Here is a 22,662-nt window from a genome sequence, read left to right as displayed (position 1 = left end):
TGGCTTCTTGTAAGTCGCAGGTAGCTTACAGGTGTCTTAATGTTTGTGTGCTGGCCATGCCCCCTCCCCTCCCCCGCACAGAGCACTGACACAAAACAGACAGTCAGGTGCTGTAGGGCAATTTAGCAACATCTGCCACATGATCGCTGTACCTGAACTGTCTGGCCCAGAAATTCCAGTTTTAGCAACTTACCCCACAGATACGTGCGCTTGGGGCGCGAAGGTGGGCAGATAGGGATGTTTACTACACGCGCCCCCCTGGTGACAGCAGAGGACAGAGGTAGCAGGTGTCCTGCTGAATGGAGTGTGGCCCCCACGCGATGGGACACAGTGAGCCCATGACACGAAGGAACAGACCTAAACACCAGCCTGTGGCGGCCGGACTGCCCTCAGGGCCCCAGGTCCTGCCTCCCTGAACCCACAGGCTCTGTGGCTCTCGCACAGACCTGGGCGTGGCCACGTGACTGCTCCGATCACAGGACAGTGGCAAAGCTGACACACACAGCGCTTGGCAAAGGCCGTAGCCGCTTCTGCCTCCCTCTTGTTTCTCTGCGGCTGCCATGAGAACGTGCTCGGGCTGGCCTGGGCCTGGGAGGCGGGAGGGCCAGGTGAGAAGCCCAGCCAAGGGCAGTGATGACACTGAGCTGACCCGCAGCTGCCCGAGGACGCACAGCGAGCCTGGCAAGCCCAGAATCTGGCTGTTTTAAGGCACTGAGTTTTGGGGTGGTTTGTTATATAGTAGATAACAACCTCAGAGACAGAGACCCCAACTAGGGTGTGCAGTATATCACTATTATGTGTAAAAAACAAAGCCAACAACAAATGTTTGTGGAATGTACAGATACACAGCATATGCCTAAAAGGGCCCCCGGGAAAGTCCAAACAGTGGTTGTTTCTGTGGAAGGGAGGAGAGGGCATGGAGATAGTGCAGGAGGCAGTTACCTTTCACTATATACTTTTTAAAAATACATATTTTTTTTCTTATTGCTTTCAGAGGGGAAGGGAGAGGGAGAGAGAGAAAGAAACATCAATGATGAGAGAGAATCATTCATTGGCTGCCTCCTGCACGCCTCACACCAGGGATTGAGCCCACAATCTGGGCATGTCCCCTTGCCCGGAATCGAACCCAGGACCCTTTAGTCTGCAGACTGATGCTCTATCCACTGAGCCAAACCGGCTAGGGCCACTATATACTTTTTAAATGTTTGATCGTTACTACCACATGCATTCATTACCTACACAAAACAACCAGGTAATTTTTTAAAAACCTAGAGCAGCTTGGCCGGTATACAGGAGGGTACACAGGACCTAGTCCATCACCTCGGAACCAAGTGAGGAGTTCTAGGTCTGTGGTTACCACCGACAGCCCATCTGCCACTGCTCCGGGCCACCAGCCTCTCAGGCACACACCCTCCAGGCCCTCGGCATCCTTCCCAGGCCATGGCAATCTGTCTCTGCGGAGGGTGCCTGCCTGGACCTGCTATCCTCCCTCCCTTCTGCCCAAATCCCAGGCATCCTCTGGGATGCATTTCAGGGTCACCTTGGAGAAGCTTTGCCCGGCACTCTTTGCCTGAGCGAATCATGTTCCTCGAAGCACTTAGCACATGCACACACCAGCCAGCATTCATTCAGGGCCTGCGAGCTCCAGGGACTTCGAGCAGAGACTGAGAGAGAGGAGGTCTCTGCCCTCATGGAGCTTACATTCCTAGGCAGGTGGGACAAAGAGACAAACAGGAAAAGGCCAGACAGCGGTCAGGATGTGCGGAGAACTAAAGTATGACGGGAGTGACCAGCGGCCACTGGAGATGGGTGGTCAGACCAGGTAGAGTCTCCAAGGAGACGTGGATGAGGAGACTGAGTCGGCCGTGCAAATGGCTGAGAGAACATTGGCTCAGCGCATGGAGGACTCTGGGGTGGGAACACAGCTGGTGTGTTCCAGGAACCCCAAGAAGGCCACGGTGGCTGCAGCAGAGGAAGCCATCGGGGCGGGGGCAGTCAGAGAGGCAGGTAAAAGCAGACTTGACATTCTCGTATTTTGTGGTAAAAAGTGTGGCATCATTCAAAGTGCGACTGGAAGTCTTTGGGGTGGGGAGGGGGGGGATGAGCAGGGGGGTGAAGTGATCTGATTTAGGTTTGGAAAAGCTCCCTGTCTGTTGTGTGGAGAATGAGCTCGAGGCTGGAGCCAGGCAAAGGCAAGAGCAGAAATGGGTAGAAGGCCACTGCGGCAATCCGGTGGGAGGCGACAGACACTTAGACAGAGGGGTGGGGCAAGAAGTGGTGTGTAAAGGGAGTAAAGGGTGAGTGAGGACAGTTTGGGTCGAAGGTACCGTAACTGGCTATGTCCCCGTTGCTGGAACCCACGACATAATGAAGTTAAGGACCTGGCAGTGGGAGGTTATCTGGGTGGGCACATTGGGCCCTTAGAAGAGGGAAGCAGGAAGGACCGAGTCAGAGAGGAGATGTGGCAAAGGCACAGGAGTGGTCACGGCGCCTGGAGGAGACTAAACTGCTTGCTTTAAAGATGGAGGAGGCGCCACGAGCCAAGGGGATGTGGGCAGCCTGTGGGGCTGGGAAAGGCCAGGACAGAGCCCGCGCCAGAGCCTCCTGCTGTCGTCGATTTTAGCCTACTGAGACCCGTTTCCAACTCTGGCCCCCAGGACTGTAATCTGCGTGGTTTTAAACCGGCACATTTACGCTATGGCAACAGGAAACCAATGCACTGGGGATGAGGAAAGGAGAGGGATTAAAGATGAATTCTGGATTTCAGGTTCCACAAGGGCATGAACAGTGGTACCATTTTGCCATTTACTGGGGCGAGGAGGAATAACACCAAGAGTTCTGCTTTGACCAAGTTAAAGGACATTCGACATCCAGGTACAGAACTCGTCGGTGGATGGAGGAGACTGAGCGGGAGGTTAAGGAAGAGAAAGCCAGGACCGTGTCCGTTACAGAAACCAAGATTAGGAAGTTTCCGGAAAGAGGAAGAGGTCAAGTGAGTTAAAAGCAACTGGAATATTGTCCTGGCCGGTTTGGCTCAGTGGATAGAGCGTCGGCCTGCGGACTCAAGGGTCCCAGGTTCGATTCTGGTCAAGGGCATGTACCTTGGTTGCGGGTACATCCCCAGTAGGGGGTGTGCAGGAGGCAGCTGATGGATGTTTCTCTCTCATTGATGTTTCTAACTCTTTATCCCTCTCCCTTCCTCTCTGTAAAAAATCAATAAAATATATTTTTTTAAAAGCAACTGGAATATTAAGGCAGAAAAGAGAACAAACATTCATTACACATGGCAATTAGCTGCCCAGAGGGTGACCTTGGCATCAGAGGTCTCGGGATGTGCAAGGGAGACAAGCCCAAGGGCAGAGGCGGAGGGCATGACGAGGCTGAGGAGGCTTTGCTAAAAAGGATCAGGAGACGCGGCAATGAGACAGCCACGGGAGGTTAATGAAGGTTTCGCAGGAAAGTCTAGGTCCTGTGTATCCTGCAGGGAGAGGTCGGCAAAGAGAGAGGCAGACGTGACCAGGAGAGAGGAGAGACGGCCGCAGCAGCGACGTCCTGAGAGGGTGAGGACAGGGGATCCTGGCCGAAGGCGGAGAAGGGACTGCGGCCCTTTGGAAGGAACTGAAACCCCGGCAGTGGGGGAGGAAAGCGGTGGCCGCGGTGGTCGGAAATGAGCGGGTTTCCTAATCGTTTCTGTTTCCTCGATAAAGAATGAGGCAAGGTCATGAGCGAGGAGTGACAGGATGGCGTCCAGAGGATGTGAGAGGTCTCCGAAGAGACAAGAACAACTGAGATGGACATTTTGTAAAGTGGGAATCCAAACAGACCGGAAGGGTGGCAGCGCCTTTGAGGTCATTGGTCGCCAAGCGTAAGTGGCCAGCAAGGCGGAGGGCTTTCCTCCGGCAGCAGCAGCTGATGGAGAAGAGAAGGGCACACGCCGCAGCCAGAAAATATCCATTAGTTGTCCCCGTACCTGATTTAAAATATATACATATATATACACACACACATATATACATATATATATATATGTATACATATATATGTATATATTGATTTCAGAGAAGAAGGGAGAGCAAGAGAGAGATAGAAACATCAATAGTGAGAGAGAATCATTGATCGGCTGCCTCCTGCACACCCCCTACTGGGGATTGAGCCTGCAACCCGGGAATGTGCCCTTGACTGGAATCGAACCCGGAACCCTTCAGCCCGCAGGCCGATGCTCTATCCACTGAGCCAAGCTAGTCAAGGACCCCACGCCTGATTTAAAATGTAAGTCATATCATGTCACCCTCCCCTCAAAACCCCCCAATGGCTCCCATCTCATCCAAAGTGAAAGCAAAATCCTTGTAGCCGATCACCCTGGCTCTGACATCCACCCTCTCACTCTCACATTCATGCTCTACTGGGACTGCCTGGCGCAGAGCAGGGGTTCCACGTGTACTTCCAGAATGAGTCCACAGGTGCTTCTCCCCTTACAACAGGACCCACCCAAGTGCCTTCGCCTTTGGAGACTCGGCCCCTCCTGGAGGTGCCTGGGGGGTTGGGGGTGGGGGGTTGATTGCTGAGCAAGACCCAAGTCTCGGCATTTCCACCTCAGGGCCTCTCTGCTCCCCCTCCACTACCTTAGTTCAAACTGTGACCCAGTGCAGAGGGCCTGGCCTGGCTCTTTGGAATTCTTGACTGAAAGGCAAAGACGGCAGAAGTCAAAGATTAAAGAGCTCAAAGCAATTTGTCAGGAACGGTATTTTGAGAAATCTTGGTAGTTGGCGTCCAGGCTTCGTGCCAGAGCCTCCTCCTATAGCCACACACAAGGCAGGAGCTGGAAGGCGGGGACGGGAGAGTCGTGTGTGGGACAGAAGACAGTCATTCCGCTGCCCTGGCCACACGTGTGCGCCTGCTCGCGTACACACACACACACACACACACACACACACACACACACTCTTCCCCTAGAGCAGTGGTTCTCAAACTTCCTAATGCCGAGACCCTTTAATACAGTTTCTCATGCTGTGGTGACCCCCAATTTCATTGTTACAAATTGAACATAATTAAAGCATAGTGATTAATCACAAAAACAATATGTAATTATATATGTGTTTTCCGATGGTCTTAGGCGACCCCTGTGAAAGGGTCGTTCAACCCCCAAAGGGGTCGCGACCCACAGGTTGAGAACTGCTGCCCTAGAGAAACCCAGCCTAAGGAAAGAAAAGGTAATTGGGAAGTCATTAGCCTGCCGTTGGCTGGGCCTGTCCCCAGAGCTAGAAGCGCAGGAAGTGACTCTAGCAGGGCAGGGGGCACGTTATCAGGCCAGCCCAGAAGGCTTGGAAATGGCTCTTTGAGGAAGTCAGCTCCACGCAGGCAAGTTAAATGCACACCCACACTATCAACAAGCATTTTTTCAAAATTCAAAGCTCCAGCCCAGTCCCTGCCCTCGAGAGGAATGGTCTGAGGGGAGACAGGAACCACCGAGCCCGGCATGTGGTGCGGAAGGACCACCAGGTACACTCAGAGGCTGTCGGAAGCCAGTGAGGTCTGAGCTGGGCCTGAGGAATGTCTCCAAGTGAGACTCCAGGCAGAAGGGAGACTGGACACACTGGTGTGTGTGGTGGGGCAGGGGCAGGAAGAAGGCGACCACGGGGAGTGGGGCAGCTGTGAAGAGCCTGGGAGACCTACCTCCCCAGGCCTCCAGGACAAAGACTCCGTGCAGAGCTGACTCCCTTGGCCTGGTGGCCAGGGAAAGAAAAGTGGCATTTACTGCAGGTCCCTGGGCTTGGCACCCTGCCAGCATCCCCTCGCCGGCTGGCACTCCTCCAAGGCTGGCTAACTTGGGTGTTGACCCTGCAAGGGCCAGAGACAGCAGGTCCTCAAGGGAGCCGGGGCTCACAGCAAAGGGGCTGAGCCAGCTCTATGCGAGGAGAGGAGAGAGACAAGGAAGGGCAGCAGAGGGGGCCGGAATCTTGCCCTGGGAAGGGCCACTCAGCAAGTGTCCACCCTACAGTTACACAGGAAACAGGATGAGGTCACAGGCAGTTAGCCCAAACAGCAGTCCATCACAGCCAGTCTTCACGCAGAGCCCCAGCAGGCAGAGCCACGGGCCGTCACCCTCAGGGTAACACCAAGACTCTTAGATGTGGAACCACGCCCTGGGTGGGCACACCCTCCCATGGGCCTCCATAGCCCTCGTCCCTCTGCCACTCTAGCCCTGACGACATGTATGCCACGTCTCTATGTACTGGACTTGAGCACAAGGATGGTCTTAGAGATCACGGCCCTCACAGTCCTCAGGATGGGGGCTGGCACACAGTAGGCGCTCAGTAGGTGTTCGATGAGTGAATGAATCCAACTCAACTCCCTCAGGGCAGAGGCCAAGCTGTTCATTTAACAATGACTTGAGTACCTACTGTGTGCCAGACATGTTATTGGTGCTTGAGATTTAATAATGAACAGAAGAGTAAAAATATCCCTACCTCATGGGGCCGACAGCCCAGTGGTCTCATTCATCTTTGCATCCTCATTACACACCCCCGCACCCCCACGTGCTATCCCGGGCTCACTAACGTGGTGAATGGATGGCCGGCAGCGGAGGTCGGGGGAGCTGTCAGAACCGGCTGAAGTCCTGGTTGTGTATTTACTAGTCCTGTGACCCAGCTTCAGGCCTCAGTCACAGTCCAGTAGGACAGGAACCCCACCCCACTGCACATCTCTGCTGTTCTTGTTCCTATTGTTATCCCGCCCGCTTCCCCTCACCCTGTGAAGGACTGAGTAGCGGGACCCTCCTTCCACACACAATACTCCTGATTCAGGGCTGCTTCCGATAACGCCGGTGCTGGAAACTTCATTATCTCATTCACTCCTCAAAACAACTTCTGAGATAGAGAGTGGGGCTCACAGAAGATAAGTAACTCAGCCGAGGCCGGGCAGCAGTAAGTGGCAGAGCAGGAATCCAACCCGGGTCTGACATGGCCAAGTCCACTGCCTTCTGCTGCAGCGGGCGCCTTTCCCCTCTGGTAAAATACCTGCCTCTGCCTAACAGGGTGAACTACTGTCCTGCTATCCAGGACTGAGGGCATCCCCCAGATGTGGGACTTGCTTTCAGTGTTAAAACCACGTAAGTCTCAGGGCAACTAAGGTGAGTCAGTTACCCTAAAGCCACTCTCTGCCCAAGACCCTCCTCCTGGCGCTCTGCCAGGCCTTACCCATTGCCACATAAGCCCACCCTGCTCTCAGCCCCGGTAAATCAGGTGTTCCTTGCGGCCTTGTGAGGGATGCCATTGTTCCCCGCAGGCTGCAGGGTGACACTCTGTCCTACCCCTTGGACAATCATGGCCACAGTTTGCTCCTGGAAAACCTTGTGCCACAATCACCTGGTGAACAATCCTGCTTCCTGAACCCAACCCCACTAAGACCTCCTGAAGCAGAAGCTCGGGCCCAGCCCCGGTGGCTCAGCTGCCCAGAGCTGTAAGCTTCCTGTGGCAGGTGACCTGGTCACTCTATTTCTTGGGGTACAGGGCTCCCCTCACAGGAGGTGCTCATTAAATGCTATGGATTGAGGTTGAGGGCAGGGGCTTCCAGATCTGCCTGATCACACAAACCACCCGAGGCTTGGTTTAAAAATGCAGATGTCACCCTAGCTGGTTTTGCTCAGTGGACAGAGCGACGGCCTATGGACTGAAGGGTCCCGGGTTCAGTTCCAGTCAAGGGCACATACCGGTTGCAGGTGGATGCAGAAGGCAACCAATCAACGTGTCTCTCCCACATCGATGTTTCTCTCTGCCCCCCCTCCACCCCCCCGCCCCCCGCCTTTCTACTCTCTCTAAAAATCAATGGCAAGATAGCCTTGGGTGAGGGTTAACAACAACAACATTTTTAAAAAAATGCCGATTTCCAGCCCCCATCTGGACCCAGGGAATCACCCCTGAGGAGGCGAGGTCTGCGAATCCCTGATGCCCAGAGCTCCTCAGAGCATGTCCACGGACCAGCAGCTTCAGCATCGCCCACCCCAGACCTGCTGCGTCTAGAAATCTGGACTCGAACAAGCCAGTGTGGCGATTCTGGGATCGAGCAAGTTTATGAAAATACCAGTGAGATAGAAAGAATATGGAACTGGACTCAGAAGTGGGCGAGCCTCCAACTCAATGAACATCTCCAAGCCTCAGTCTACTCCGTTTCTCCTGCAGCTGCTCTTGATGGTGGACTGGGGTCCGTGTACACGTCCATGTCCAGAGCCCAGTGCACAGCAGAAGCTCAAGAAATGCTTATTCATTCTTCTTACCCACTGGCACTATTTTAACACCCGGGCAGTCAGGAGAACTACGCTTCCAGAGGATCAAGTGATGTGCTCAAGGGCACTCAGAGGACAGACTCCCGGGGATCCTGACTCCAGGTCTCACAGGCCTCCGAAAGGACCAAAACACATCTGTTCTGTCTGGTTCTGGCTCTTCCACCAACGCTACGCTTGAGCAGGGACAGACAAGCCCGGAGGTCGGCAGAGGCTGCAGCCAGGCCATTAGGTTTCCTGTGGCTTGTGGCTTCTCTTTATAGTTTATGTGGCACCGATCTAATCCATCTGCCAGACACTGCTCATTCTCGTCTTGGTGGCTGATGGGGATGGTTGGGGGATGCCTCAAAAAAACCTCTTCTCTCTCTCTGGCTTCTCAGATGGGAAGCGCTGGCTTTCACGCAAGTCAAAGGCCTGCAACCCTGCAGCATCTGCCAAGAGTGAGGTCACCCAGAGGGACAGGAATCCACCCACGTGAGGTCAGTGTGAACCAGAGGCGAAGGCCTGACGGAGCGCCCAGGGCGAAGCTGCCGGCAGTGGCGGGCGATCCGGGTAAGGAACGTGGTGCACCGGTTAACAGCCGTGGGCAAACTACGGCCCGCGGGCCAGATGCGGCCCGTTTGAAATGAATAAAACTATTGAAAAAAATAGACCGTACCCTTTTATGTAATGATGTTTACTTTGAATTTATATTAGTTCACACAAACACTCCATCCATGCTTTTGTTCCGGCCCTCCGGTCCAGTTTAAGAACCCATTGTGGCCCTCGAGTCAAAAAGTTTGCCCACCCCTGGGTTAGAATGACGTCAGCAGCATGTCAGGGCCACACACCTGACTCGTGTGGCTCCACCAAGGAGGCTCCTATCATCTCTCCTAACAGGCACCCAGGGAAGGTCAGCAATGTGACGAGGGGCCATGTTCTTCTTGTCTCTGTGCTACCACTCTCCCTGGGTCGGCCTCACCCCTGGGCCGGGTGCCCTCAAGATGGCTGCAGCTCCAGGCCTCAAAAACGTGAACAATTTCCAGGGGGAAAAGAGAGACCATTCTCCTTCCCTCTTTTTATTTTTTTTTTTTAATATGTCTTTATCGCTTTTAGAGAGAAAGGGAAAGGGAGAAAGAGACAGAAGCATCAATGATGAGAGAGAACCATTGATCGGCTGCCTCCTGCACACCCTCCGCTGGAACCTGCCACCCGCGGGAATCAAGCAGTGACCTCCAGGGTCATAAGTCCAAGCTCAACCACTGAGCCCCTGGCTGGGCCCTGCTCCTTCCCTCTTAAGCAAGTTTACATCACTCCCAACCATGAGAAAACCTTTCCCAGAAGCCCCTTCCAGAGCAAATGTGCATATCTCATTGGCTAAAATGAAGTCACATGCTCATCCCTCAACTAATCACAGGCAAGGGGGGGACCCAGAGCCCACCTCCAGTAAAACATAAGACACGTGGCAGGTGGGGGCTGAAAGCTGAACAAACTCTCTGTCCGGAGGCCAGTCAGGAGGGAGGAAGAGGAGTGGCGGTGGAGAATGCTGGGGTGACAACCAGGGAGCCCCTGGCTGGCGGACACTCACTCGATGGCAGCAGCCCCAAAGGTAAACACCGGTCCCTACAGGACTCCACGTCTCAGGGGTCGCCATCACTTGCCCTTTGGCCCTCTCTGCATTTTGGAAGCCCTCGCCTGCCTCCCTTCAGCCTGTTCCAACCGCCCAGAGGCCTCCCCGCTGTCTGTGGGCCAATCCAACACAACACGCCAAGAATGGGCTTTGAGCCCAATGGCTCATTCACGCAGAACCAGGATCCCCTGTCCTGTGCAGGCCGACCACCAACGTGAGGTGAGGTGCCTGCCCAGGGAGGCGACCCGGGGAGGGGGAACAGCCCAGAACCGGGAAAGGGGAGACCACACCCACCACTATGAGGCGCAGCTGAGATCCACGGAGGGCTTACTCCGTGCAGGCAGCGGCATCTTAAGCACATTTCGGTGGTTTTTTTATTGTTTTTGTTTTTCATTCGGTCCTTACAACTACCCGACAAATTTCACACTATTATTTCAGGTTCACAATCCTTATCCATAATTTCTGAAATCTAGAATTCTCTAAAACCCAAAAGCTGTTAACTTACCGGGCAGCAAAACCTCGACGGAATCAACATGATGCCATTGATAGGCTATGCATCCCTTTTGCAAGGACTGGTCATACATTTTGATGCAGAAATACTGATGGGTTTTATTAGGAAGGGCTGCCCCCCCCCCCCCCGCCCCGGGAGTGTCACATAATGCCCAGCATATGTACCACATTCTGAAAATTTCTGCATTCTCTTTTAAAAATAATTTTTACTTGATTTTTAGAGAGAGGAAGGCAGAAAGAGGGAGAAATATCAATGTGAGAGTGAAACATCGATCAGCTACCTCCTGCATCCCCCTGACCGGGGATTAAGCCGTAACCCAAGCATGTCTCCTCATCGGGAATCGAACTGGAGATCTTGCAGTGCATGGGATGATGCCCAACCAACTGAGCCACACCGGCCAGGGCTGAAAATTTCTGGATTCTGAAACATATGTGGCCCCAAGGGTTTCAGAAAAGGGATTGTGGGTGTGTGGCAACACGGTACAAACGGGGTTTCTCCAGTGAAGTTACTCTCTTGGTTAGGAAACCACAGAACCACACTTGAAGCTGACACAACTGAACTCTGGGGCCAGACCTCTGACCCACTCTGCCTGCCTCTGCCACTCGCCGGCTGGTGGCTTTAAGGACGACACCTCCCTCTCTGGGCCTGTTTTCTCGTCTGTAAAATGGGGAGGCTGAACTACACCGGTGGGTTTCAAATGTGTTTTTTAAGTTGTTATTAGTTGTCCCTTCCAGGGAAACTTTCCAGAAAAGTGCCACTGCTCCAGTGAGTGAGACCTGCCCACCAGCCACCAGGACCCACAGCATGTTCCCGAGGGGTTCCTCCACAGCACAGTTTGAAAACTGCTACACAGCCCTGGACGGTGTGGCTCAGCTGGTTGAGCATCGTCCCATGCACCAAAAAATTGCAAATTCCATCACCAGGAGGCAGTCAACCGATGTTTCTTTCTCACATCGATGTTTTCATTCTCGCCCTCACCCCATCCCTCCTTCTCTCTCTAAAATCAATAAAAAATATATTTAGAAAAAGAAAATTGCTCTACAGTGTGGTCTCTCAGGTCCCATCTGGTTCTCACAGTGTATGATTGTCTTCTTGGAGGCAAACCACCTTTCCTGTGAAGGAAGGACAGCTGGGACGGATCTGAACCAGACCCTGACAGACGGGTAGGCTTCCGACCTGCGGAGAGGCCTCCAGAGCCTAACAGCACGGGCACAGGTGGAAAGACAGTCACAAGGTGAGCGAGGCGATCCAGGAGGCCCTACCAGCCACGGTGAAGGGAGGAAAGGTTGGCTGATCAAGGGAAGGAATGTCAGAAGTCCTCCTCCCTCCCCATCCGGAGCCTGAAATCCCCCCAAAGAGGAGGCTGAGGGAGAAGCTGAGCAGTCCTGGCCCCACTGTGCGCAGCCACAAGGTCACAACCCTTCTGTCCTGACTACAGTGACCATGAGCTCCAATGCGTAACTCACAGCCATCCATGTGTGACTGTCAATCAGTGAATGTCTTGAATTCAAAAATCAGAACGTATGGTCGGCCACAAAAGCATGTCCTACGACAGGACCGAGATCTGAAAGCGGGATGACCGCCCTGGGAAGGTCAGGATGGAGGGTCACGGAGGTCCTGGTGTCTGAGGGCAGGAGACGGCTATACCCCGGGAGTGTCCAAAGAAGTCATTCTAAACAACAGCGCCACCTTCTCACCCGGACTCGCAGTTAAACCTCATCCTTGTTTCCAAAGGAGACCCTGGGGCCAGCCCTCCATTAACTGCCCCCTCTTTTTACACATATGTTTGTATTGATTTCAGAGAGAGGGAGAGGGAAAGATAGAAACATCAACGATGAGAGAGAATCATCGACGGCTGCCTCCTGCATGCCCTCTACTGGGATCGAGCCCGAAACCTGAAACCTGGGCATGGGACCTGACTGGGAATCAAACCGAGACCTCCTGGTTCAGGGGTCGACGCTCGACCACTGAGCCACACCAGCTGGACCAAAGTTAGGCTTTTAATCCCCATTCTAAGATGAGGAAACTGAGGCTCAGAGTAGCTACCTCCACAGTAACTGTCTTAATATTACAAACACGGCATTAACTCACTTTCCTTATTCTAAGCAACTAATGCTTTAGCTTAGGGATTTTCTCAAATCTACCCAGAACTTGACATCCAATGCATCTGAGGGGGAGCTGATGCCCCCAAATCAGGAGGAAGTCCCACCACTGGTTCAAGGGAGCCCCTATCAGCCAAAGGAAGGGAAGGAACTTCCTTCCAACATTTCTCGGAACCCCAAAGGAGTGCCACAATAATTCTGTTTTTGCTTCATCTTTTTCTTTGCTTTGCTTTTTTTAATCTTCCTGAGCAATCTCTTTGACCTTTTCAGGTCTGGTGACCTTTTGCCATCCATGGCTGCTGCTCACCATGTGGGTTCTGGGGCAGGAATCTATCTCTCATGAGTTTCCCAAAACCAACCTTGCACTCAGACCCACGGGCCACAGTGCCCCTCACAACTCACTTCCCCGCCCCAACACCCATTAATGACCGTGGCTTAGGCCACAGGGACAAGGCCCTGGGAAGGGAGACAAGCCCAGAGGCCCGTGAAGGTAAGCTGGGCCCATGCCACCGGAAGCCCATTTCCCCTCATTCCAGAGACCACTGTGCTTCGAGCTGCCTTCTTCCCCTACCCATCATTCTCAGTTGCATCAACTCTTGTTTTCTTTAAATCACTTACTCTCTGAAGCCATCCTATTTATTAACGTCCACATTTATTGTCTGTCTCCTCAAAGGAGGGTGAGCGCGTGAGAGTAGGGGCTTGGCCAGTGGTGGGCACGCATATACTGGCTGAATAAATGAGCAAATAAATCAGGAGACAAGTGGCTCTCATGGAAAAACCCAGGGGCCTCACAAATGAACCCCTTTAATCCTAACATGGTCATATAATACCCTGAAGGTATTATATGCCCTCATAGCTGGGAAGCGACACAGTAAACCCAACTCCAAGAAGAAACGAGAAAAAATGCTGCAGGTGAGAAGAGGAGAAGCAAGAGGGCAAGCTAGTGAGCCTCACGGGAAGGACGAGGTCGAGCTGCCAGGGGCGCCCACGGGACGGAACACCCCTTCCTCAAATGCTAACTTCGCTGCAAAGAATTCATTCTTCCATTTCAGCATGCTGGGCCCAGGCAGGTCTGTGCCTCCTCCACGTCCCTGACCTGGTCCTGACAGCTGCATTCGCCCAGGAAAAAACCTGCCCAAAGCATGGGGCACCACGGCTGAGAGTACGCAGAAGCAAGTCCTCATTTCGAGGCAAGAAAACCATACAAGGCACACATGTAAACCATTCTTGAAGAGGACATGTGACATCCCTCCCTATTCCTGGGTCCTCTGAGGTGAGGAGGTTGAAAACAGTGTGGATGTCCTTCCTTACAGCGCTGTCACGCCTTCATGCCTGCCTTCATGCCTTTGCTCAGCCCACAGGTGTCAACCCGCCTCCGAAAGCCAGAGGTGAGACGAGACAAAACCTCTGCCCTCTCACCAGTCCACTGGTGCCTGTGGTTTTGGCAGGTACTAACAGACAAGCAGATATCAACAGTGCTTGCTTCCAAAACAAATAAGGCCACGCGGAGCTCTGCTCTCACATGGGCTTTTCCGAGGCAATTTAGATCTGATTGGGTACAAGTACCAGTTCAGGCAGTGGGGTCATGGACTAACTCCAGGCACCAGGTTCCTACTCAGTGACTCCCTAGGACCCCCCTCCCCTCCCCTAGGCACCAAGCCCTCACCCAGCCAACCCCATTTCCCTATAGTCTTCAACCCCATCCCCACCTGTCCCTACAGGACTGTCCCTCCTGACTCCCCGCCTCTATTTCCCCTGTTTTCCCAAACCTGACTCCCTAGGTCCACAGCTTGGACATCCTACTCTCTCTCAACCCAAGGACAATCATCTCAGCCCGCCTTCACCACCCCACACACAGCCCAGGCCTGAGCTTCCGCCTGCAGCCCCTTCACCCATATGTTTACAAACCGTATTTCCCAGGGGTCCCTGTTCAACACCCCTATCCATGCAGCCTGCCTGCCTGAGTACACTGTGCACACAGCCTGGAGTCCCAGACACACACACACCCACGTCCCGGGGAGCAGCCTGCCCCATCACCTCCAACTTCTTAGAACCCCAAGGCCGGCCGCTGACCCCCTGGCACCCGGGTCAGCACCCGACTCCTGAGACCCGCTCCACCGACCGCACAGGAGCCCTCGCCGGCCCGACACCCCACGCGTGACTCCCGGGGACCCCGGCTCCCAAGGCCCTGGCCCCACGCCCCTCCCCTCTGGCGCCCCGGGGCCCCTATGCGCCCTGCCCGCGCCCCGCCCGCCCGCCCGCTGCGCCGCCCGCCCGCTGCGCCTGGGGCCGGCCCACCCGCCGCAGGCCCCGCTCCCGCCGCCCGCCCGGCCCGGCGCCTACCGTTGGCGATGAGCTTGGCCGACAGCTGCTTGACGAGCTCGGGGATCCGCTCCCACTGGCACTCGGAGCGGCAGCGTTCGATCTCCGTCTCCAGCCGCGAGCCCGCCTTCTTGGAGGCCATGGCGCCCGCCCGCCCGCCCGCCCGCGCGCAGGCCCCGCCGCCGCCGGCGCCCCCTCGCCGCTCCCGCCGCTGCCGCGGGCTCGGGCTCGGGCTCCGGCTCCCGGCTCCCGGCTCCGCGGCGTAACGGGAGCGCCGGCTGGGCAAGGGGCGGGGAGGCGGCGGCGGCGGCGCGAGGAGCGGCCCCTGCCGGCCAGGGCCGGAGCCGCAGCCGGGCCAGTCGGGGCGCAGGCGGGGCCTGGAGAGGCCAGGGACCCCGGGAAAGGTCACCGCGCAGGCCGGCTCGGGTCTCGGGTCTCGGGGGCCGAGATGGGGCAGGTGGCGGGGCGGGCCTGCCGGAGCTGGTCCTCCCGGCTCGGGTGTCCAGCAGCTCCCGGGGCCTGGTTGGCATGTGCCCCCGAGGAGGCGCCCTCTGCCCGGGCACCTTGGCCGCCACCCAGCCCGCAGGTGGGCTGGCACAGCACCTGCCCAGGGAGGAGCCCCATGAATGTCTGGGGAGCTGAACTGAGCCGGGCAAAGGCGCCAGCTGCCTTGTGCTCTGGGGAGAATGCGGTCACCAGTGGGGTTTCCTCGCCTTGGCCCTGGAGACCCAGGGCTGGGGCCAGGTGCCCCCGCGGCGCCTTCTTTCCGCTATTCAGTGGCTGTATTGTGATCACCTGCAGTGTGCCATGCACTGTTGTAGGTGCTGGGGATACAGTGGAGAACCAGACAGACAAAACGCCTGCCTCGGTGGAGCATTAGATCCCCGTGAGGATGGAACTCCGGGTATGAGGAAGCACCAAGCCAGCAGCAGCAGCAGCATCCCTTCCTGGGCCTTCCCCCGCCTTCCAGGAACTCTGGCTGTCGCATGCAGGGTCGCCTCTCCTCCCCGCAGCAGCCTGGGCCCCCGTTTACCAATGAGGAAGCAGAAATGCAGACACTGAGAGATGTGATGCGGGAACATCAGGAGCTGCCTTCTGCTGTGACCAGCATAACCTTCAGGCATGCCCCCCCCCCCCCAAGGCCAACAAGGTGATGAAGGGGGACCTGATGGACCTCAGAGGCTGTGGACGGCCCAGAAAGGGAGAGCAGAAGGTGAAAGTTTCAACAGGGGGCGCTTTGGTGCCCTGGTCCCTTTGGTTCCACCAACGGGGGGTGGGGGCGGGGGGTATAGGGAGGGGAGGAGAAGGAATCTCCACCGGAGACATTTCCCCTCCCCTGGACCCCTACCTTGTCATCTCTAGAACAGCATCCGTCCCTCCAGATGTTTGCCTGGAATGTTCTCTCCCCTCTGGGCCAGGAGGGAAGTACCTGTTCATTCTTTGAGACCCAGCCCAAAGGTCCCCACGAAGCCTTGCTCAACATCCGACAGACCCCGGGTGGTCCCACAGCAGTGGTATCTCCTCCGGGGTAGGACTTTCTCGTAGCAAACGTCGCCGTAATAACAGGTAATGCTTACACGGCCTCAGTTGCCGCACTGTCGTGTGCAGTATTGGCGTCTCTCTCTCTGCCCAGCTAGCTGATAGGTTCTAGGACACGGCCTGTGATTGCACAGGGCAGAGTGGAGCGTGAACCCTGACTCAGCTTGTGCGGCCTGGGCAGTGGTATTTAGCCTCCCCGTGCCTTCCAAACCTACAGCTCCTCAGCTGTAATGCCTACCCCACAGGGCTGGTTGAGAATTAAATGGGAATATACAGGTAAAGCAATAAAACGGTGTTGGTTTGCCTTAAGAGTGCAACAAATGTGAGCTGTCATTCCATGTGTCTGTACCCTTTCCACCCAGTGTAGGGCCTGCCACAGTGTAGGAGCTTGAATAAGAGAGTGACGAATGAATGAATGAATGAATGAAGCTGGAGATCTCCAAGGTCTAGAATCAGCCTTCAAATGGTTTCCTTTAGGGTTTAGCACAATAATAAATACACAACAGTGACTGCCTGCGAGGCTTCCACCTTCACGGCAGGCCACCATGGACTCTTCCCACCAGAGGACTCTTCGGACCGTTTGCTTGAGCGCTGAGGTTGCTGGGGTACAGGGTTGAGAGCAAAGGCTGACAAACATTGCCAGCCTGACCCAGCAGAGGGAAAGAGCTTTCGGAGCCTTCACTGCGCGGAGCCAGAGAGCGGGACCTCTTGATCTCTGGGCTCCTTCCCACACCTGCGCCCATGGCCCAGGCTGCTCTGGCAGCTGTCACAACCACCGCAGAGGCAAAGGATTACACGGGGAGAAGATCCCCGAATTGTTTTCCAGGTGCGCTTACCTGCAGGTGGCACTGAGGGAAATTCGGGAGTGGGAGGTCATTGGTGCTAATGATAGTAATTAAGCCAACCTCTTTTTCCCAGGCATTGGTATTACAGGTTTGACAAGAATCGAAAAAATCAGTCTGTAGCCGAATCCAGCCTGGAAGCCTGGCAATACCCCGCAGGCAAGATGACTTCAGGCTAATTTCTTGAGAAAAGCTGGCTTATCTGGGACAGTAGAGCCAGGCAGAGCCTCAGAGTGAAGGTCAGCGCAAATAGGGTGCCTCTGTGGTCTGGAAATCTCCCGTCCCTCTCTTCCTGAAAGCCTAGGTTCCCTGTACAACTAGAATAGAGGAAGAGGTGAGCAGGGGGAGGGGGAGGAGAGAGAACGGGCCGGTGGGGTGTGGGGAGCTCAGGGGAAGCAGACACCAGTGAAAGGAAGAGCTGGGCCTTTGCCCATGTGCCTGCCTCAGCCTGGAAGGCTCTTCCCCACAGACCCACCGGGTCCTCGCTCCCTTCCGTTAGGTCCCTGCCCAAGGCCACCTCCTCAGAGAGGCCCTCCCGGACCAGCTAGCTAAACAAACCCTTCTCTCCCTCTCCTCTCACTCTGCTATGGTTTTCTTCTCGCCACCTGACTTACGTTTGTTACTTTAGTATTTCTTTTCTGTCTCCCCTCGCTGGAATGTAAGCACCGTGAGGGCAGGGATTTTTGTGTGGTTTTGTTCACGGCTGCATCCCAGCGCTGAGAACGGTACCCGGCGCGTAGTAGGTGCTCAGGAAATATTTGTGGAATGGGTGGATAAGCAGAAGGAAGCTGGTGGGGCTGGGGTGGACAGGTGGACTCCAGGAGTGAGCAGCCCAGTGGACAGGCCCACAGAGGAGTGGGAATCGGCTCGCTGAAGCACGTGGGTCAGGTTTAAGGGGGGACAGAAATCCCGAAGCAGGAAAGGACAGGGGTCTCAGTGTGCTATCACACAGTCACTTCTAACCTTTGACCCTTTGACCTCACCATGCTGAGCAGCAACCCCGTCATCTGGCTGCCTGAGCCTGGGGCAGCTGGCCCCGTGGCAGGCGCTGCAGCATTGCTCATGGGGACCATGAAAGCCAGGCCCCAGCTTGCAGGCTTGGGGCTTGAGTAATGATAGCTGCAGTGCCTTCAGATGGTTTTTAATTATGAAATATTTGACACATGAGAAAACATATCATCAAGAGGTGCCTGTGTAATAAAATGAACACCAGGGAACCGACAGCCTATCCCAGAGTTAACCACCAGCTTGATTTTTGTGTTTTTGTGAAACCCTCGCTTTTAAAAAAAAAAAAGCAGTTTTATCACCCACCAAACTCACTTTCTGCCAGCCTTTGTAATAGGAGTGTGATATGTACCCATACACATGCTATTGTCTGGTTTCCACTTTCTAAAGCTGACACCCCGTTCCGTGACTTGCTTGTTTTGCTCATTATGTTCCGGGACTTGTCCTGTGGCTGCCCATGGTTCCTTCCTTTTCTCTGGTGTGCAGTACTCCCTCCGGACTCGACCACCCTTGAGTTATTATCCTCCAGGCTCCTATCTCCAGTGCCAGGTCTGCCTTTACAAACGAGCCTGCTGTCCAGAGGAGCTGCCTCCGTGCCCACGTTTTGAGCAGGGTCTCCGAGGATGATTTAAGATGACTGTGCCCCTTCCCCCTTCAAGGTCTCCTTTCTTCCCAGGTGTCACCTGCCGCTGCCTGGAGCCAAGGTTCCCACTGTAGGGACAAACCAGCAAGGGGACCTTGCGGGGCTACCTCGATTCAGGCACTGATGCCGGTGTTTCTAATTTACCATCTGTTGCCATTCGAGAGGGATGAACAGATGGAGGAGGCTGGCTGGCCCCTTGAGAGGAGTCTGTTCCCAGGCTGGCCTCCAGAAACACGTGGGTGCTCCAGGGTGCTCCCTTATCCCACTCATGAAGCCCATCAGAGACCATTGTTACCGTCCACGCCCACTCTCCTATGTGGTGGAAGCCATTCCCCCAGCATCCCATACCCAGAGACCCTGTTCCCTGGGTCAGGACACATGCAGAGCTGAAATGGTTCGTAGGAGGTTGTTTTTGGTTTAAACCTGTGCGGCAGGAATTCCTTATCTTCAGGAGTGTTTTTTCACACTCGGAGTTCTGGGAACCCCTTTCCTGTTATCTTATATATCCCCTGCCCTACTTTTCTCCAGAAAGGCCAAGAGTGGCTAGTGGTAAAATGCCCTCTTCTACGTGTAAATAACAACAAAGGGGAGATCATCTGACCCGCTGGGCAGCCAAAGAAGCATACAAACACTCCCGATTGTTTTCTTACACAGAATCAGATGCCGGCTTGCGGGAGGATCACCATGCAGGACCTCTCCCCCGGGAGTTGCGGGCATTCCGTTCCTTCCTTCGGCATTTGAGGCCATCACTGGATGAGAAGAGCAGGAGGCCAGGGTCAAGCCCTGCCTCCACCCATCACCAACTGGCTTATGACCAGGCACCCTGCAATTTTCTCATTTGTAAAATGAGATCACTGCTCTAGGCGGCTGCTGGGCTCCCGCCCACGATTCCATCTTATCAGGAGTGAGGCTTGGGCAGCTGCTGGGATGCGAGGAAGCCCGGTTCCCTGGTTGATATGTGGGTTCCCCCAAGAAGGGGCCTGCAGCACCCCTCTTAGCTCTCGGGCAGCAGATCGGGTGCGGAGGGCAGAATGCCACACTGAAGCTGGAGTTAGGAGGCCCGGGTCTGATTTTCATCGCTGTGACCAGCCTGCCGTGTGGTCCTGTGAAAGTCATATCCCCAGTCTGGGTGTCAGTGAATGCTCACGTTCATTAATTGTGGGGGAGATGATCTCTGGCATTCCACGGTCAGGCTGGATTTGCGAAATTCATCCACTGAGAAGCAAGACAACACTCATTTAAATGCACGGTTAGAATAAGTGGGAAATAAGCATGATCTGTTAGGTACTTGGGAAAGGCGCGGGGAAGATGATGTTACCAGCTAACCCCCAGCAACACATCCGTTCAGGTCAGCGCAGCAAACCAGTTCTTTGGTTGGGTGAAGGGACACGAAAGCCTTTGTCAGAGCAGAATGCCCTCCTGAGGCATCTGTTGTTTGAAGAGCAGCCGACAAGGCTTGCAGACCCCGTTAGCAACTCAATCTCCTTCAGCCTCGGGGGTGGGGCCCGCGCCGCTCTCTCCTGCACCAATGAAAGGCGGCGGCAGCCAATGAGAGAGCCGACCGATGAGGTCATGGAGCTCCTCGGCATTTCATTGGTGGATGCGCAAGGCTTGGGCCGGCCGCGGGGAGGGCTGTTGGGTCGCAGCCGGGGCACAGAGTCGGGGCTGGGACTGTCTCCCAGCATTTATCTACCCTAAGGAGCCAGCCGCGCAGTGAGTCCGGCCCGACCCGGTCTCCTCCTGCAGGAAGAAATGAAGATGCCCGGAGGCTGGATTTACTGATTCTGGGGGAACCCTCATGGTCTTTGGTGAAAGTGGAGGGTGGTTTATTATAGTTCAATAAAACACACTAACCATTTGGGAAGTTGACAAAGTCTGTTGGCGGGTCATCTTTGATTTCCCCCACCCAAGGCTGGGAACAAAGACATTTCTGACGTTTTGAAACTTTATAAAACCCTGATTCTCAAACCCTGATAGTGCAAAGGGGTCCAGAATGCTGGTTGCACACCAGGCTCCATGCCCCCTGTTCCAGTCCTGTCTTTGCAAACCTGCAGTTGAAGAAAATGACAGGCCCAGGGGTGTGGGCCCCACTTTGGGCCACAACACATGGAAAGAATAATCAGAACTTGTCAGAAATGCAAATTCCTGGGCTGTGCCAGCCCAGACCTAGCGCACCCCTAGTGGTAAATCAATAAACATCAGTTGAAGAAAAGATCACTTTACCCACCTTCCTGAAGCCAGCTGCCTTCCCCTCCCTGGGAGGCAGGAGACCCCGCAGCCCGTGTTCTGTCATAACAAACACCCCTCCCAGCTGACCCGTGTGGGTTCCTGTGATTTACCAATGTTAACCTAAACGTAAACGGCCAAAGCAAGAGGCAACGAGCATTTATTGGAGACCCAAACGAATTGCTATTTGGGAAGCGCTGGTTCAGGCAGAAACCCTAATAGTGTTCCGATTAGTGGGTGAAGGCAAGGAGTCTTTATGAGGAAGCAATTTCCGTCGGGGTTAATAAGTGAAGGAAGAGATGTCTACAGGTGCAAGGGAGTGAAGTTATTCTTTAGCTCGACATGGTGGTGTTAATTCTGAGGACTGCCTGTCATGTTCAGTCTGGTAGTCAGAATGTCTGCTTCCCGGTTAACTGTGGTTTGGAACAGGATGCTGCTTCCAGCCCGTTCCAAGGTTACTTGGCCCAGGTCAGACCCAACAAAGGTTTGAGGTCTAAGATGTGCAATGCAGTTCCTCTGGGATGGCAGCTCCGACTCCATTTTCTTTTTAAATAAATTTTTTATTGATTTCAGAGAGGAAAGGAGAGGGAGAGAGAGATAGAAACATCAATGGATGAGAGAGAATCATTGATCAGCTGCCTCCTGCATGCCCCACACTGGGGATAGAGCCTGCAACCCGGGCATGTGCCCTGACAGGGAATTGAACCATGACCTCCTGGTTCATAGGTCCACGCTCAACCACACAGGCCGGGCATCGATTCCATTTTGCATTGGCTGCTTTTGCATTATTTTCCACCCACCCAAGGACTCCTAAGGGGTTCAGCTTTGTTTTACAAACACGGAAACTGAAACCCAGCAGCTTGCCCAGGTCATGTGGCAACCAGGGGACACTGTGGGACAGTGGAGACGAGAGAACTGAGCTTTCAGGCCACTGCTGCCTCCTCAGGGACTCCCCCTCATGACCTCGGGTCGCAGCCCAGGGCTCTCTCCACAGCTAAGCTGTCAAGTCAACCCTCGTGCCTCCGGTTGCAAAATACTGCCCGGAATAGTCTGTGGTCAGCAGAAAGATGCTGACAGCAACGTCTATTCTAGGAAGTTACTTTATTTTTTGATGAACTACAGTGGACTGGGTGGCTTGAATGAGTCTGTGGCTGAAGGTGCATGCCATATTGCACTGGTCGACACCCCACCCAGATTTCTTTTATATGATGTAAGAGGACATCTTTTTAAAGAGGTCCTTGGGTCTCTATTGCTGCAGTCCAGGCAAGCCAACCCTTTCGCCCAGAAGAAAACAGTCCTGGCACTCTTCTAAGGAGCATCCCCAAGGAAATGGGGCCCTTGCACTTGGCCTGGGACCTCAACAGATGTGTGCTGAGCAGCTGACTCAGCATTGACCACCTGAATGACTCTTGTCAAACTGAGAGCTGGTGCTGATCAGGGAAGGCAGGGAGCAGAAAAGGCAGGATTAGATGCCCTTACTCACAGGAGGCAGAATGGCCGTTTGTCGGCATTGTGGCCACCTGGGATCTTGATCTCCTTTCCTGCACTTGGAGAATCCCCCACCTGATAAGGCAGAACCTTCCTC

At 54.6% G+C, this 22,662-nt stretch overlaps 1 protein-coding gene across 5 annotated transcripts in view; it reads right to left on the bottom strand.

Moving 5' to 3' along the window:
* Positions 1 to 14,987, bottom strand: part of TTC7B (tetratricopeptide repeat domain 7B) — a gene marked incomplete at its 5' end in the record, with an annotated part of 195,317 nt that extends 180,330 nt beyond the window's left edge. For 4 of the 5 annotated variants that reach the window (XM_081111614.1, XM_081111610.1, XM_081111612.1 and 1 more), the window contains one exon: positions 14,844 to 14,964. In XM_081111614.1, the coding sequence (XP_080967740.1) occupies positions 14,844 to 14,964 (121 nt within the window). Of the gene's footprint in view, positions 1 to 14,843 lie in introns of all 5 variants that reach the window. The other variant, XM_081111613.1, reaches the window with a different exon arrangement.
* Between the last annotated feature and the right edge of the window lie 7,675 nt (positions 14,988 to 22,662).

The sequence above is a fragment of the Myotis nattereri genome (assembly GCF_964212035.1).
Source record: "Myotis nattereri genome assembly, chromosome: 1".
Taxonomy (NCBI): domain Eukaryota; kingdom Metazoa; phylum Chordata; class Mammalia; order Chiroptera; family Vespertilionidae; genus Myotis; species Myotis nattereri.
The sequence above is the reverse complement of the archived record's forward strand: the minus strand, read 5'-3'. Positions and strand labels throughout refer to the sequence as shown.